A 15,820-nucleotide genomic window follows, 5' to 3' on the forward strand; every position below is an offset into this window, starting at 1 on the left:
ACTTATATTGCAACAATATTATTAGCAGGAAGCGAAGAACGTTTAAATTAGTATGAAAGAGTTGGATCTTGAATTAATATTATTGCTTAAAGGGGATATGTCACGTTATTTTAGGGTGTTTAGGGGACAATTTTTTAATCTTAAGTTTAAAACTCGAAAATGTGGAATTCCTTCACTGAAAACAATGATCATAACATCACAAACGAGATGATTCTGAGCAAAAACAACCCTTATCCAGGCGATTTGCCATGAACTTAAAAATTGTCCGGCCCAAATGCTATCCGTTACAGTCTTGTCCCTTTGCGTCCATCCACGTTTGGCTTTCCCATTTCGGCTCTATTTGCGTTATGTGTACAACAGTTTTGAGTGACTATTGCAACGTTTCATTCTACTTTTTGGACATTTTACATCATTTTGTTTGAAACAGCCCTTTTAATGTCAGTTCCTCATTTTTAAGACTCATACTATCACGGATGTAATTACATCCCATCTTTCAAATACGAACGTCAGCTACGAATTCAAGAGCTAGGGTTAGAGGTGGGACTAACTTGTTTGTTTGTACTAGGACACGACTTTGGAAATAAATCCATTTTGATGGTTTGCCGCCATTTTACACGAACCCAGGTGCATACACAAAATGATGCACATTCAACTCTGTGTCGCCCCAGCAGTTGTATCACTTGTTGCGACGTTTTGTGGAATTAAAATCTGTGGACCAGCCCAAGCTCAAAGCACAGGTAGATTTTGATAAATGAATAAACAAGTAAGAAGAGGCACCTTATTGATCATGACCATAGAAGAGGTTGCAATCATTAAAAACTATGATCATTTGTGGTGACGTTTTCTTTTGATTATAGGAAATATTCTTACCCCGGCATCTGCATCATTGCCCTCAAAACTTTCGCCATCAGTCCCCGTGCTACTTCCGAGTACTCTACTCGTTGGTGGACTACCTGATGAAGCCAGTGACACAGTACTTTCAAGCGATCCTCAACCTCCCATGGGCAGCACCCATCATACAGTCAGCCTGAAATCAAATACACGTCTTCGACCAGCTACCTTGCTTCCTCTCCTCCACCTACATCTTCCTACTGAAGGTCTTCGTCGCCCTGTTGGCCCACTTCCTACTGATAGTTCTCAGCCTCTTGGTAGTCCTCGATCTCCTGTGGCTTCTGCCCCTTCTAATTTCCCACAACCAACTAGCGGTCCTCCTTCCCCTAATCGGCCTCAGGTACCTGCTAGTCCTCCTCTCTTTGATCTTCCTCAACCATCGGGCGGTATTCTTTCAAATGGTGGCCCTCAATCTCCCGAGCCTTCTAACCATCCTCATCAGCTGCCTATCCATATTGATCACAGCATGATTGGATCGATTTTGGGCAAAGGTATCAGCAATTTCCACATAACCATTCCCGTCACTATTCAACCTCTTCCAAGTAGAAAGGCTGTCAGATCCTTTCTCATGACTTCGACGGGATGGAACTGCACCCCGTCTATTGCGCCGTTTGAGGGTATGAACATTTCTTATCTGTTTCCTTAAAATATATTTTTGCCTTCCGCCAACCCTTCTGGGTGTCTCTTCCATCGTTTGGCATTTTCCCTAAATTTTCCTACATCCACAAGAAGAAAGCCTGGAAGGATTCTAGTTTCTTCTTTCTTCGAATAAATTAGAGCCCCAAAATAATAGTCTGGAGTGTCAGTGATAAAGTATACTCTGCACTTAAACACGAAAACGACTGTTATAAAATGAGTCTATGCAGGCTCTGTTTTGTTCGCCGAAATTCTTTCAAGCACGAATAATTATTCAAGATGGAGATCAACAACAAAGAGACGCACAGAGAGGCCGGCGGAGCACCTGAACAATATTTACAGGGAGAGAAAAGTAACTGAAGAAAATAAAAAGTATAACATCTTACAAAATTTTACGGACACATTTCCTCTAGGGGTTTTATTATTGCCAAATTATCACAGAACTCTGCATGCGAGCGCTGTTGATTAACAAGCCATCTGCATGCTTAAGGTACCACGCCTTTTATAATGCGTCTCCGAGTTAAAAGGGACCTCAAGCAAGGACGATGACGTCGGCCATGAGAATGTTGCCTAAGAATATTGCTTCCATTTACCCCAATTCGCTCCGCATGGGAAGAGTGCATCAACATCCGAGGAATAGAATAGGTGAGAAATGTGTGGTGAGGAGCTCACGTCCTCCGCATAACCTAAAATTTGGTCAATTCACGTGGTTGCCAGAGCGAGAACGATATAGAAATGTACACAAGTGTAAAACGCACGTGCAGGGCGTGCAGACCTGCTGTTTCATCCCGTTCTCGTGGCGGGCGTCGTCTCCCTAAGAGTCAAACTTCATTTACTAGCCCAAACGCGGATAAACAATTCAACTTGACAACAATAGGGAAGATTTCCGTTCAAAAGTAATTCTTTTTTATGATTAAATTTTCTAACCACTGAAGCAAAAGAACCCTCTGTTTCGACAGGCAATGAGGTTCTGCTTGACACATTTCTTGGAGTGGAGCTTAAGCAAGGACGAAGACGACGGCGATGAGAACGCCCATCTAAAAGAATTATTTCCCGTTATTGTAAAAATTTCATTCCAGAATTTAAACTGTTATGAATGGTGTGGCTGTTTGGAGACAAAATTGGAAAATTACTCGTCAGCGTCAACGGTACCTTTGCTTAATTTTAGTTTAAAATGCTACGTTCCGTCATCACAAAGAATATTTAGTTACAATAGAGGAGACCTCTACAGGTGAAACGGCTTACGATAGAGAATATATAGAGCGCCGTATTTCTGCAAATACTTCCATATGTCACAATTTAACCACACGCACGCATACAAGACTAAAGCGGTCCACCGAACCTAACATACCATCGCCATCGCATACTGCTATTAACATTCACAATTAACATGGTCTTTTAAGTTTTTGATGGGCCACTTTCAAAAGCACCACAAGAATTTTTAATTAAATTTCTTATTTTCTCTTGGGACCATTCTAAGTCCGAAGAGAAACGTGAAACAATGCTGTAATTTTGCAAAATTTCGGAAAACAAACAAAACCACCACAGGGATTTTAAATTAAATTTCTTTTTTTCTCTTGGGACCATTCTAAGTCCGAAGAGAAACCTGAAACAATGCTATAATTTTGCAAAATTTTGGAAAGCAAAAAAAGAGTGTTATGGTAGTTTTGGTCCCTATCAAAGCATATCCTTTGAGTTCTTTTTTTGTAATTCAATAGATGGTTTGCAACCAATCTCTAGAGACACAGATAACAATGATGTAATGTACAATTGCTGTTGGAAGAAGAAAAGGAGCTAGGGAGAGATCATTTGTTATTTCCACCGTGACATGGCGGCGATGACCACTCATTAAAATCTCTATAAGGATTTAACATCTTCATAAAATTTTCTCGCTGTTCATTCAGTTCTGAGTCTTACATAATTATTTGCATCTGCGTAGATCTGCGGGGAACAGACTTGGTTAAACAAATCCGCGATTTTGAAGGAGAGTATTTTCGGTGGAGACAGAACTTGAAGAGATACAGTTGCAGCAATAGGTGTGGTGTGGACGACAGAAACGCTTTGAATAATCGAAAGGGGATTTCAGAACCATTACGATGCTTCTGTGACAAATTCTGTGACCAATATGGCGACTGCTGCTTTGATTTCAACAAATTGTGAGTAAAGAACTATAAGCGACTGTCTATATCCCCTGTATAATCTAGTGACCTATATAATCTATCAAAAGTACATGACCATGATGCGTGTAACTTGCATCTCTTAAAGATGGGAATTTTAGGACACCAATTTTATGACCACATATGGACAAAAATGAGATTAAAGCTTCACGCGCAGGAAAATGCACGAGCTACGTTACATCCGAATAAGGAACTTTTTAAACTAAAAAAAACCCCAGCTCTGAACCAGAGTTAAACGATTCGAGGCCATGAGCATCTAAATCTATGTCACCTATGTGATATAATCTATAGACGGAGCTTTGCATCGGCATCGCATAAGTCCTGGTTTCGAAGCCACCTGAATTCTCAGGTGTCTATAAGAGACAGTTGCTTAAATTGTCCAGTTGAGTGCAAGGATCTCTTTCTTCTCTCTTTCTTCTCTCTTTATGACCACAAGCCTGGACAAAAATGTTTAGAAATCTTGAGTTTTTTTGTAACATTATCTTCAGTACGCGCAACTTCTTCCCCAGGGCCCTCTCGCAGAGGAGAAAGCCCTTGGGACGAGGTTGCGGTACGCGTTAATTTATGCACATGAAAATACCCTTTTAATACAGTCAAAATTTTATTGTAGCTGTGGAGCCCTGGTTTCATAAGCCGAAACATTACACAAAACAATTCAAAATCATTCAACCTTGTATCGGCCACTGCTAGCGCTTCTAGATCCATATTCTTCGATTTAACTGATTACGCGAATCCGAGCTATATTATACCAAAAGAACTATCGCCAACGGCTTCAGGCCAATTTACTCTTAATAATATTCAAAGAAATAACTTTTCACATCGCATTTGCAGTCAATTCACTTACTGATAGGGGAGGGGGGGGGGGCGATAGCGTTAGTTGAGTTTCAGCAAGACGTTTCTTTCAATGGGAAAAAAAATGGTCAATAAATTCCTTACAAATTATTGGACAGAGAACTTATAGGATAAAAACTCCTTGCCTTTGTATGAAGTAGCGCTACAGACGTTTGCAGGAAAGGTTTTCAACAACTGTCCACCAATCGCTGTGATGAACCAACAATGAGTTTTAAAACGTCGATAATCATATTCTTGGGGATTAAATTCCACGACGCACAAACTGACCGATAGTTTCCTTGGATTGTTTCGCGAATAGAGGGGGGCGGAGAGGTAAAGGAATGGGGTAGAGCATTGGCGCAATGGGTAGAGACCTTCCCATCTACCAATTGGGCCTGGGGTTGGATTCTCAGACTTGGCGTCATATTTGGGTTGAGGTTGTTTGTTCACGACTCTGCCTCTAGAGGTTTCCCTCCAGGTACTCCAGTTTTCCTCTCTCGCCTAAAACTATCATTTGATTGGATTTGCTTTAATGACGAGTGATTTCATTTACAGTTTTACAGACAAGATTTAACAAATAGTAAACGTTTCAGCGTATGCAATCCAGCTATAGTCGCACGAGGGAGGTTTCTCAGCTCGAAACAAGCGTGAGAGTCGCACGAAGCGATAGCCTAGTGGACTGTAGCTTCTTCTATAATTCGTTATAGTTCACCACTAAATTTTCTCCGATTCTTATTGGTTTAAATTGATCACGTGACGCGATAGTGTTCGTCCGCGGAGAGACACTATCAGCCCATAGTGCCCGTCCGAGGAAAATACCCGGTTTGATAGTAGTCGTCCGCTGAAAATACCTCTGTAAACAAGCGGCCTTATGGAAAATAAACAACCGAAATTGTATTAAGAGGGTTTTTGTTTCTTTTCTTTTTCAAATTTTACATTGGCTGACACGGCTTTCGTCTAATAAAGTTAAAAATAATTCAACATGATTTTTGAGCTGGCGCGCGGAAGAAAATTTAGTAGTGAACAATAAAGACAGTAGAGTGTTTATGTCTCGGAACTATCGGTCTGATAGTTGCCCCTTGGAAATTTGATGTTCTTAAAACTAGCATATTTGCGCTCGAAGCTTCGCTTCTCGGGCAAATATTTGTTTTAAGAACATAAAATTTCCGCGGGGTAACTATCAGCCGATAGTTCCTCGACAGAGACACTCTATTGTTTAAATAGTAGACGCTGAACAGTTTCCTGTCTGTTTTGTAACATAACCAAAACATCTTGTGACATTTTTTTATTTTCCTGTCTCTTCTTTGAATGCCTCTCGCTCTCTAACTCAACGATCTGGCTTTCATTTAGGCTTGCAATTCGCTTTGCAGATGGTTCGAGTAAAATACCCGCTAACGGGTTAAAAGTTTTTTTTTTTCATAAAGCTGCGCACAAATTTCAGCATTTTCTTGGGTAGAGTGGTCAGTCTTTACTGGAGTTTGAGGGGATTAGGATTAGGATTTTTCCCGGCGCACGGGGTCAGGTGTTTTCGTCCTAACCATTCACCTATGGGCAAATTGTATACGGTCATTGACCAATCAAAACTCTCGCTTTACTTCTGTTATCTTATAATTAAACTTTGATAAAGTCGATAATATCGCTATTGTTATCGTTATCATTTACAGGTGCAGAAAACGAGTCAACCCTCCAGGAAACCCACTAAGCCAGCATGAAATCTGTCGCCCCGTCGTAAACCAAGAAGGTCCGAAGTATGTTGGTTTCGCAGTCCGAAACACTTGCCCAAGGAACTGGACAGATGAGATTGTGCGCCATAAATGTCAAAGTGGAAATCAAAGCAATCTGTTTAATGACTGGCCCGTGTTTGATCGCAATAGGCGCATTACTTACAGAAATGTTTTTTGTGCAATGTGCAATGGCGCAGTAAATACAACCTACTGGAACCTTGAGGCGATTTGTATGAAATGGTTTAACACAACGGCGTTCAATCTTAGTGAATTGATGCGCTTCGCGCATGCCAACTGTTCAGTCAAAATCAGGGAATCTTGGGTGCAATACTTGAAGCAATGCATCCCACGTTTTCAAGACTGTTCGAATTCGGGGCTTGGTCGGGAGAAAAATAGATGTTACTGCCAATCACAGTGCCGGGGGTATGCTTTTCCTGTTTGTTTCGTGAGCCTTAACAACAAGATATTAAGATTTCGAAATCTGCAATGCGCATTGTGTAACGGATTTAAGCCAAGCTCTTTGAGGATTGATTGTCTGAATAGAAGTTCGCGACCTTCAGAAATACTTCAAAGTTTGCCCTCTTCACCGCCTCTGACTATCCTGTTTGATTTTACTTCCTCCTTTGAGAACAGGGTTACAGTCAAAGACAGAAAAATGAATTTCGAGCGAAATGTAAGCCACGTTTGGTACTGTGCTTCTGACGAAGTGTACGACCCATACGTTGGAAAATGTAAAAGAATTGTCACTTTGTACCGATCACCCATTGATGTCATATCAAATGAAAGAAGATTGTTGAATTTGAACTGCACTTTCGTACCTTTCAACCAAAGCGATTATAAACAACGACCGAATGGTACTGTTTACATTAAACCTCTCAACAAGATGTACAGGAAAACGAGGTATACGATTCGCGGTAATATTTTGTTACTTTGCGTCAGTTTTTCAAGAAATGCGACTGTGGTGACCGTAGAGCAAACAACACGCTACCTTACCCAAACGAAGCGAACCTCTCTCCATATAATGACTTCAGCTGGCTGCATTACGTCAATGGTGTGCCTTCTTCTCCTTTTGACAAAATATACTCTATTTTCTGAACTCCGCAACTTGCCTGGAAGGATCATCATTAACTTGTCGCTATGTTTGCTGCTGTATCAAGGTGTCTTTCTCGCAGCAATGAAGGCTTCTAGTCATGAGCAATGCCAGGTCATTGCCATTTTTCTTCATTTCTTTGTCTTATGCTCTTTCACGTGGATGAATGCTATGGCGTATGATGTGCACAAGACATTTACTTCCTCGGGTAAGATTAAGAGTGTGTTTACTTTGGGGGGAGGGGTGCTCTCTAAAAAGTATTCGTAAATCTCGGATCATATGGCTCCTTCACAACCAAAAAAGCCGAAGATTCCGGCCCAAAGCACTTCTGTTCAGAACTGGGTGCAAAAATTAGAAACACGTCCGATTTTGATGTCCAAGACGAAGTGTCTATTTAAATCTATGTATTTGCTACCTATTTTAAGGTAAGTCAAGTGAAGCTATGATCATCGCAGTTAGCAATTGCGTATAGAAGCACGGGGTTTGAACCCGTGACGTTGCGATGCCGGTGCGAAGTTCTAACCAACTGAGCTATGAAGCCACTGATCTGTAAGTGGAAAGGTTGGCGTTATTTTTTGGTTTGGGTAAATGCAGCTGCTTATCTTTACTCTGAGGACTGCAGTTTGGGGGACAATTTGTGGCGTTGATTTTTCTGTATTCCCAACGTGAGCAATGTTGAAGTTGCGGAGGAGGGCAACTAGACACATTGTGACGCTTATCAAAATCGTTATGCATCTAATTACGCACATTCTGGACATTTACCATGACAACACCGTTAAGTTAAGACCTGGGAAAAAGTGGCCTTGACCTTGTTTTGTCGGCGCTATTAACCAGATTTGTCCAGCATTGACTCTAATTAGATGCACTTTGAATTCATCGTAAAAAAGCCGCAAAAATAGTTTTGGAATATAGAATCCAGGATTGGATTTGGGAAAAAAAGTGCGGTCCTATATCCTGCTGTAGTACAGATTCTCAGTATTTTATGGCGACATTATGATTCAGCACTCTTATAATATAGCAAGTGCTTTGATTGACCAAAAGCGTGCGTCCAGTAGTGGTGCAAAGTGCTGAACTTATTTTGCATTAATTGCGATGGTGCAATCTTACAGGCCTGCACACCGCACAGACGACACGAGAGCAAAAGTGACCATTTGACCAGAACATTTGATCATGAAGCAAATTAGTAAATAGGCTTTAAACTTCCCGATTTCTGTGTCAAGGCACGCAAATGCGCGACAACAGCAGTGAAAAAAATTGCTTGCAGGTGGTACATCTTACTACTTATTCCCTTTAGTGTCTCGACACGGCTTCCAGGGCATGCCTTAAAACACAACAAATGCTTTTTTTCTTTTTTTTTTTCTTTTTTTTTTAAAAAGGCCGCAATGGATTCTTGCGTCAACAATCTTACACCTTCTGACTGATTTTATAGAGCTGTCCATTACTTCCAACTCTCTTCTACAGTTTGAAACTTCCGAGTGCCATTGTTAAATCTTCTTATTTTTTTAATACCTAGACGGCGGACGTGGACCGAATCGTGGACCGAATCGTCAAGAAAACCACAATAAACGCTTAGTGGGTTACTGTTTGTACGGATGGGGAGTTCCTGCTATTCTTGTGTCTTTCTTTGTGATCATTGATCAAATTCTCATTAAAGGATTCATTGGATACGGTAGGTCTACTGTCTCAACGTGAATCTATCACGGCAGTGCAGTTCATTGTGAGTATTTTTATCGGTTACTCGCCCATACTCGCTATGCAATTTACGTTAACCCAAAAAATACATTATATAACACAAGTCAAAGCTTCGTGATCAAAACAGTCTGTAATTTAAATTACAAGCAACAGAGATAAACTTTGAAAAAATGTTAAGCTGAACAGTTTGCAACAACCCCAAGTACAATCTACTTAACGAAATGACTAATAAAGTGCAAAACAATTTCCCTAGATACTGAAAATCGGCCGCTGGCAGAACAAGCAATAATAAAATTAAATCTCCCGCCAAAACGTTTCTTTTATCCGCCATCTTGTTTTTTGTGCTTAGTGGCCCAATCAGAAAGATATCCATCCCGCTTAGGTGATTTTTTTGTGTAAAGGCGGGCTATCTTTTAACCCTCCCAATCCTAGCCGTTTATCTCAGTCAGCTGGGGCCCCCTCTTCCTCCATGTAAACAGGCCCTTAATCTTTTTCCAGCTTGCCTATTCTTGCCTCCTTTAATTTTTATTTGATGTTTTATCATTTCCAGCCTTTCTTCAATGTTTGAAGTAGTTCTTTTACGGTACTCTTGATTTGCTTGCCAGCTCCCAGTCGCTGAATTTGGCTAAATGATGTGATGCAGTTATTAATAATGGTAGTAGCGATATTCACTGTTTATAAACAATTCTTTTCACATTTAAATTCTTCTAACCACATAACAAAGGAACCTGTGTTTCGAGAGCCAATAGATCTGGTTGGCACATTAACGACAATAGGTGACGTAACGGTCAGTATCGCTATACTTCAACACACTGCTTCCCATACTTTTGTTTCTTGTCAGAAAGGCTACTACTTCATCTTGAGTTATAAATGTCTCCACCGGCAAATGTACTTCAATTTATCTCTCATTCAACCTTATATTGTCTTCTTTACCAGTATATCGAATTGCGGTTCTCGCGACTCTCCACGAGAACATAAGTTCGTAACCCAAACGTTTCGTTCTATGATGGAATGAGGCCCATCAGTTTACAGTTTACAATGAAAGTGTTGTTTCGTGGCGTTCTCGTCGACGACCGCGTCGTAGAACTTAAACTGAGTCCCTTTTTGTGGGGACAGAACGTAGCGGCATACTGCACACGATTTTGCATTTAGCACGTGCAATCCCTCGAGCGGTTACGTACTTAATTGGTTGCGAACCAATCAGGAAAGTCGCTGTCGTTATTGGGCTTTATTTGGAGGGACCTGCATTTTAAATTTAGATGATGACGTAGACCAAGAGATCTCTTGCGTAAACTGATTGGTCAAGGCCAAATCAGAGAGATCGACACTCGTTCTGGGTTATGAACATCATCGCTCTCGCCAGTACCTTGAGTAACTGCCTGAAGAAAATTCAAAGCTTGACGGGAAGAAATGCGATCATGATTCTCGCATAGAATCTTATGCCTTATTGTTATTTTTCAATCATTTTTGATTAACAGGAGACGGAGAGGCATACTGTTTCATATCCAATCCCGAAGCTGTTCTTTATTTCTTTGTTTCGCCAATTGCATTGATAATGCTCTTTAATACATTTGCATTGGTGCATACCGTGTTGAACATTGTAAAGACAAGGAAGGTAAGACTAGGCTATCAAATATGGATTTATCAGATTTTTGTATAGCATTCGGCCGGATCGATGTACTGCCTAAATAGTTACTGTCTGAGGGCTTCAATTCAGGATGGCCACTCGCCAAGTCAGTGAACATCCTCTCCTCGATTACTAAGGGATGATGGCTGCCAAACCACACATCAACGGTTCTTATGCTACAAGGCTGTAACATGCTAAAAATTACCAAACAATTAACCGTCCTACTGCTGAAAGGCCAACTGATTTTCGGAATGCAGCTCATTAGTGAATAATATTAATAAATGAACTGCATGCTATAATAAACGGAAGCCTTTGTCTCGGACTGCAAGACAATAAGGGCTAGCTGTAATAGTTAGAAAAATAAGACGATTACTGAAACATTCACAAATTCCTTTTTAAAAAGTCACAATTTTGCATGCACAAGGAATTCGCGCAATATAACGGTTAGAATCCTTTCTTGCTTGGTAACCAACAGCAAACTGACTAAAATTCCAACCTTGTCAATGTCATTGCCAACTCGTCTTATTTCCAGAGAACACCGAAAGTAACCAATCAGAGGCATAGCACCGAAGTAGCCTTTATTTGCGTCAAAATGGCGTCAGTCATGGGAGTGACATGGATTCTTGGAATCGCTGCCAACGTTCAGGCCTTGTCATTTCTGTGGTACCCGTATGTTGTTCTAAACAGCCTTCAAGGTATTATGCTCTCTGTTTTATTTCCTTCATCGTTGGTACGTTTACAGTTATAACATCAGTGTAGGTTTTGGATGAGGACGCATGCAGTTCTTAAAATGGCTCACGCTAAAGGGAAATCTTTGTTTATATTTTTCCCTCATGAGCATAGGCCCATCGTTTTCTAATCTATCAGCCAAAAAAAAAGTACTGAATATGAGCTATCTCTGACACTTTGAGCGCAATTTACCAGAGTTACCGCTTCGAAAGTTCGAAATTTTACAAAGAATGTACGGGTTCATTAAATAACTCGCACTCTATCAAGGCCAAAAGGATTAAAATTGGAAAATTAACTAAGTTAAACACGTTTTTGAAAAACGATTTTGAAAAGTCCACAATTAACTTTCTTTCATTTAAACCGTGCACAAACTTTACAATCTAACTGTATACTTGATTATCTTTTTGCACATAATCGAACCCAGTCAACTTTCATTCAGTTTGTTGATTGTCTAAGGCTCCCTTTGATATACTTCTAATTAATTAATACTTGTTGTTTATAATCACCAGTCCTGTAATTTACTTTCTATTTGTTACCTCGCGTTAAGTTTTGTACCTCTCTCAGTTACATCGATAATCGAACACCTTTTCTTTGTACGCTATGGTCACAAGTATGCATGCTTAAAGGATACTCGTTTTGAATGACTTGATCTTACTGAATTCGAAAGTTTCGATTATTGCACTATTATAAGACAATCCGTTCTGTCCACGCTTCAAAAGTGTCATCATCATCATCATCGTCATCATTAACCAGTGCTAAATATAAACGGTGAAGCGTAACACAGATTGAGCCTCCTTCCAAGATTTTGAGTTATAAATAATCTACTTTCGCTTGCCAGACCAATCGCAGCTTCTGTAAAAAAGAATTAAGATGGCTACATACCACTCCAAAGTTTTAAGCGGTGGGCTCAGGCCTACTGCCTTAGCTGGGCTTTAGGGTTGTCCATCCCGTTTTCTGGTAGATAAACTAACTGACCTTACACTTGAAGTGCGCATGCAAAATGTGTACTTTTAATTAACTCTTTCACTGCTGTTGTCGGGTCACTCGACATAGGATTACGTGACTCACACTGCGGATGTCGAGAATACTTGACACGAGAGACTGTCCCAAAGTGCTGTCCGAAATTTGTTTCTATAGGGGCATGCATGCAATGGGATTGTTTCCTACACCCTAAAGGACAACTAGCGTGACAAGTTATACCATTTTTGGATGATAGAAAGGTTAATCTTACTTAAAAAGGAAGGTGACACACGACCCGACGCCATGAATGTTTTGACTTCACAAAGACAAAATTCAGTGTTCGGCTACGAAAATCTACAACATTTGTCTGGAAAGCAAGTAAAAACATAAGGTATGAGAAAATTATCGGTGAAATCAAGTGATTCAAGGCATAATATAAATCTAGGAGGCTAAGGTTTTCAAGAAGTATGAATTCAAGTGTAACAGTTCTTGGTATTTCGTTGGTCCAATGTATTTAGTGCTTTTATTTATGCATGTTTCACAGGTCTGTTCATCTTCTTGTCATTTGCTGCCAGTGGAAGGTCCCTGGAGCTATACAGAGCCAAAATAGCCATCTTAAGGAATCGGTGCTCCCCGAAGGCAGCGAAAATTACAGCGAGGACAAAGGACAAGATCGTGGTCACTAGGTCCGGAAAAACTTGGACTCCTGACGTTCTAGATTACGAAGAGATCCCTCTGTAAAAGCGACGCAATACGATTCAACAATCTTTATTTAACAAAGAAAACTTGGTGACAGTAATGGTACAGTTCAGTTTTCTAACATATTTCTTTAACAAGAACGAGAGAGGGAGAGAAAAAGAGACGGAGTGAGGCAAGGGAGAGAGAGCCAATCAAGGAGCGATATTTTCGATTACGTCACATGTAAAAAACAATTATCACGTCACGTTTGCATAAATTAACTCTTTGAATTGACACGGAAGATAGCCATTGGTAATGTCTGAAAAACTATTCAAAATAAGGGGGACTAGTTGACAAGAGCTTTCATTAGAAAAAGAATCAGTTCGCTGTAGTCAAGAAGAGTAGGTCGACGTTTCAGCCTCTGGATCGCGTCTCCTTGGATTATCTCCCTGAGAGCCATTCAGAAAGAAGAGGCTTTTCAAAACTAAAAAAAGAGGATATGCACTGCGAAAAAAAATCGAGATCAATTCAAGTATTACGGAAGGATCGCACCGGACTATAGTGCATGTAACTTATAAAGTAAAATTGGTTCCTAAACATTGGTTTTTTCTATCTCGTACATGCACTACTGCATAGCTTCTTAATAGGTTCCAAATGACTTGCAAAAACATAGCATTAAATATGCCAAAAAATAACTTTGTCATAGAAAAAACATAAATCTAGCATACATACAATCAATGAGAGCATACCCTTTGCATAGCTTGATGACAGCATTTGCATAAGTTCCACATAGTGTTTGATTCCATAAGGGTTGTTAATTAGGTTGCATAAATAGAGTGACAAATAACTTAATAAATTGTTGGATGCTTCCAAAAGTTGTTCTTCTGCGATCAAAACTACCTTTAGTTTAGTTACATGACTTTGAACAATATTCTTGGTTTACTAGATAGTTTGCTTGCCGATATGTATTTTCCTGACGTCTTGAGTCCGAGTAATCTTCTTTATCGCAATTACATTTCATCCAGAATGAAAATGGAGACTGCAGCTAGTCATTCAAAGGAGGTGAGAAGCTTGCCTTACTGGCCCTGACTGCAAACTGCAGTTGTTTTTTGACTTTGAGTTAAGTTTCGTTTACTCATAATGAGAATTGCAGTCAATCCTTGCATTAATGAAGGGGGCAAAATGTCATGTATGCAGGGGTTTCCACTAATCAATTTGCAAATTACCATGAAACCAGCGTACCAGTCCGACGGATCTGATTGCATCCCATATTACGAAATGAATCTACTGTTAATTCGTCCTTGTCTTCCTGTCGAATTCTGGAACCGCAATTGTTCTTCATCAGAGCTACTATCAGACTCTGGTAGATCCTGGCATATCTTGTCAATGTCACTATCAGTTGCTTCCTCAGATTCATAGTTAGTCGTTTCTGTATCTGTTGATGACCGTATGGATGACTTTGGCCTGTTGCTAAGATATCGACCTTGTTAGCAGATATCTCTAGCTGCCTTTGGTAGATCAGCTCGGGCAAACTTCTATCCTGCATCATAGCGATTTCTTGGCGGTTGGCTTTCTGCCTCACAGCAGCTCCGCGCGGCAAAGCATAATCCCGCATTTGGGCGATAATCTTACGTCTGGAAGTGAGAGAATAGGGAGCTTAAGGACGCTCGTTTTTAAGACATGGACGGCAACCGGAAGAGAACATTTTGCGTACCACGACATCAGTGTCTTCCAGATTTTTATACTAATCATCGCTAATAAAGAAAATATTGTGTGACGACAGGTTAAAAGGGGAAACGGCTGACTTCCGGTTGCCGTCCGCGTTTAAAAAATGCGCATGCTTAAGCACCCTACTGGACGACAGTGCAGAGACCGGGATGGGACCTGGACCGGGATACTGTCTGGATACCATGAGTTCTTTTCATTTGTGACGTATAATTAATTATAAAACGTGGAAGAAGAGAGTCGCTCCGTTGTCTCCTTGATAGTGTTTCCAAAGTCTTGACAATATTCTTTCTTAGGAGGAGTGGATCTTTTACGTGAGAGGTTTGAACGATAGACTGGATAAGAGTGACTTCTTTCTCCGTATGCCCCAGTCAATAGGGAGTTTTAGCAAATCGCCAAGGCTGGCGCTAATACGGCTGCCGGAAGTAAATTTCTCCCAAAATGAAACACTGCGCATGTACGTCGGTTGCATCCAGCCGTAGTGTGAAATCTGACTACGTGAGTCGCGATGTTTTGCCGTAGTGGCTACTACGTCGGGTTTATTTCGCTTCTCTGGCCCTTTTCAACGGACATCTCGGCATTTTAAGAATTCTGTTGGATACTATATCCTTTAAAGTCAATTTAAGTCAAGGATTGTGTCAAGGTTGCCTCTCATAAGCTTGTAAATCCGTATTATGAACTTACGATAAGTTTTGGCAAAGGTGTAGGAATGACGAAGTGAGTTCAGCACGCGGTTGTTTTTCTTCGGTTAAGTTTGCTTTGAGGATTTAGTGAAGATGTTTTATATCTGGATACTATACGATGGTATTTTGCTTCTTTGAGTATAGATACATGTGTCTTTTTCACTCGATATTCTTTGAGATATTTGTCTCTGAAATTGTGTATTTCATCCATCAAATTGTTGTTATTGTACAAGGTGTATAGCATTTGCTTTTGCTCAGAAATAATCTGTTCGTCCTAGCATGGCGAACAACGGCCATCGTCCTTTCAGCGAAGCCATTTGAAGGTTAGAAACTAAATAAAAGAGATTTTAAACACCCTTAGCCCATGTTTCCTTGTA

The 15,820-nt window shown here is 40.4% G+C and overlaps 1 protein-coding gene across 1 annotated transcript; it reads left to right on the top strand.

Annotated features, from left to right (window-relative positions):
- Positions 1-637: 637 nt before the first annotated feature.
- LOC138053150 (uncharacterized) lies at positions 638-13,862 on the top strand. Its single transcript, XM_068899820.1, has 8 exons — positions 638-737; positions 858-1,508; positions 3,467-3,683; positions 6,200-7,557; positions 8,863-9,018; positions 10,520-10,656; positions 11,201-11,363; positions 12,902-13,862. Exons 1-8 carry the CDS (start codon positions 638-640, stop codon positions 13,096-13,098), a joined length of 2,979 nt encoding a protein of 992 aa, XP_068755921.1. The 3' UTR covers positions 13,099-13,862.
- Positions 13,863-15,820: the final 1,958 nt, after the last annotated feature.

The sequence above is a fragment of the Montipora capricornis genome, chromosome 6, assembly GCF_036669925.1.
Source record: "Montipora capricornis isolate CH-2021 chromosome 6, ASM3666992v2, whole genome shotgun sequence".
NCBI classification, from domain to species: domain Eukaryota; kingdom Metazoa; phylum Cnidaria; class Anthozoa; order Scleractinia; family Acroporidae; genus Montipora; species Montipora capricornis.